We start from the raw sequence: 1327 nt of genomic DNA, 5'->3' as shown, positions 1-1327 counted from the left end.
CCCCCCCGCCATGGCAGGGACAGACCCGCTGGGGTCCCCCAGTGGTGAGGACAGCCCTGGGGACCCCCCTGTGCCACCCCTCCCGTGTCCCCCAAGTGGCAGGGACAGCCACGGGCACCCCCCAGGGGACCCCGACAGGGTCTATGCCCCCACCCCGGCCGCAGGTTCTCACTCTGGATCTCGATGACCTTCTCCAGGGTAGCCACCGCGTTCACATTTGGCTTCTGCTGCAGGAGGGATGAATCCAGGGGCTCCAGCTGGAGGGGGGAAGCGGGGGGGAAACCATCAAGACCCCCAAACCTGCCACCAGCAACCCCAAAGCCCCCCTGCCGAGAGCAGGGATGGGACCGGAGCCCCTCTCATCCACCTGGGGGAAACTGAGGCACGGCACAGGGTGTGCACCTCAATACACCCTGTACCCCAGGGGGATGGCAAGAGGGATCCCCACGGGTGGGGGGTGTCCCCACGGGTGACCCCCGTACCTCCAGGCCAAGCAGAGCGGAGACGCAGGCCTCCGAGGCGTCACAGATGGCCGTCAGGTCGTGCCCCCCCTCCAGCGCCAGCACCACCCGGCCCCCCGCCAGCATCATCAGCTGCTTTGTTAAGTGGCCAAAACCTGGGGGACACCAAAGTGTGGGGGAGGTGACAAGTGGCTTGGCCAGGGTCCCCACCCTGGGGACACCCCCGAACCCCACTCACATTTGGCGGTGACGGAGTAGCCGCCGAGCGGGGAGAGGTGACCCTCGACGGCGTCGAAGCCGGCCGAGACCAGCACCACGTCTGGCGAGAACTCGTTGGCGATGGGCATCACCACGGTCCTGGGGGGCAGAGGGTCAGGGCAGGGCACGAGGACCCCCCCGGGACACGGGGATCCCCCCCAAGGGCATGGGGACCCCCCAAGGGCACAGGGATCCCCCCAGGATACAGGGACCTCCCCAAGGGTGCAGGGACCCCCTAGGACATGGGGATCCCCCCCCACAACCCCCCTGAAGGGCACAGGGATCCCCCCAAGAGCACAGGGACCCCCCCCAAGGGCACAGGGACCTCCCTGGGATGCGGGGATCCCCCCAAGAGCCCAGGAACATCCCCCCACCCCCCTCAGGACACCCACCTGAAGGCGGTGAGATACTCCACGTCCCCGATGGGGGGGTCGACGCCGCCGGTCCAGGCGATGTTAATGTTGTAGCCCACTCCCATCCCGCTGCCCACCTGGGCACAGCCATGGGTGACCCCCACTGCTGCAGCCAGGGTGGAAGGGGGACACACAGGGTGACACCCCCCCCCACCCCACACCCCCCCCCCCCACCCCCCCCCACCCCCCCCGGGC

The 1327-nt window shown here is 69.2% G+C and overlaps 1 protein-coding gene across 1 annotated transcript in view; it reads right to left on the bottom strand.

Moving 5' to 3' along the window:
* The window catches only part of HDAC5 (histone deacetylase 5), a gene marked incomplete at its 5' end in the record, with an annotated part of 8496 nt that overhangs the window by 1253 nt on the left and 5916 nt on the right, over positions 1 to 1327 (bottom strand). The window contains 4 exons of the mRNA XM_010573142.1: positions 173 to 257; positions 483 to 616; positions 700 to 818; positions 1112 to 1209. Of these exons, the coding sequence (XP_010571444.1) occupies positions 173 to 257; positions 483 to 616; positions 700 to 818; positions 1112 to 1209 (436 nt within the window). The remainder of the gene's footprint in view (positions 1 to 172; positions 258 to 482; positions 617 to 699; positions 819 to 1111; positions 1210 to 1327) is intronic.

The sequence above is a fragment of the Haliaeetus leucocephalus genome, unplaced genomic scaffold (genome assembly GCF_000737465.1).
Source record: "Haliaeetus leucocephalus isolate CR32 unplaced genomic scaffold, Haliaeetus_leucocephalus-4.0 Scaffold368, whole genome shotgun sequence".
Lineage (NCBI taxonomy): Eukaryota > Metazoa > Chordata > Aves > Accipitriformes > Accipitridae > Haliaeetus > Haliaeetus leucocephalus.
The sequence above is the reverse complement of the archived record's forward strand: the minus strand, read 5'-3'. Positions and strand labels throughout refer to the sequence as shown.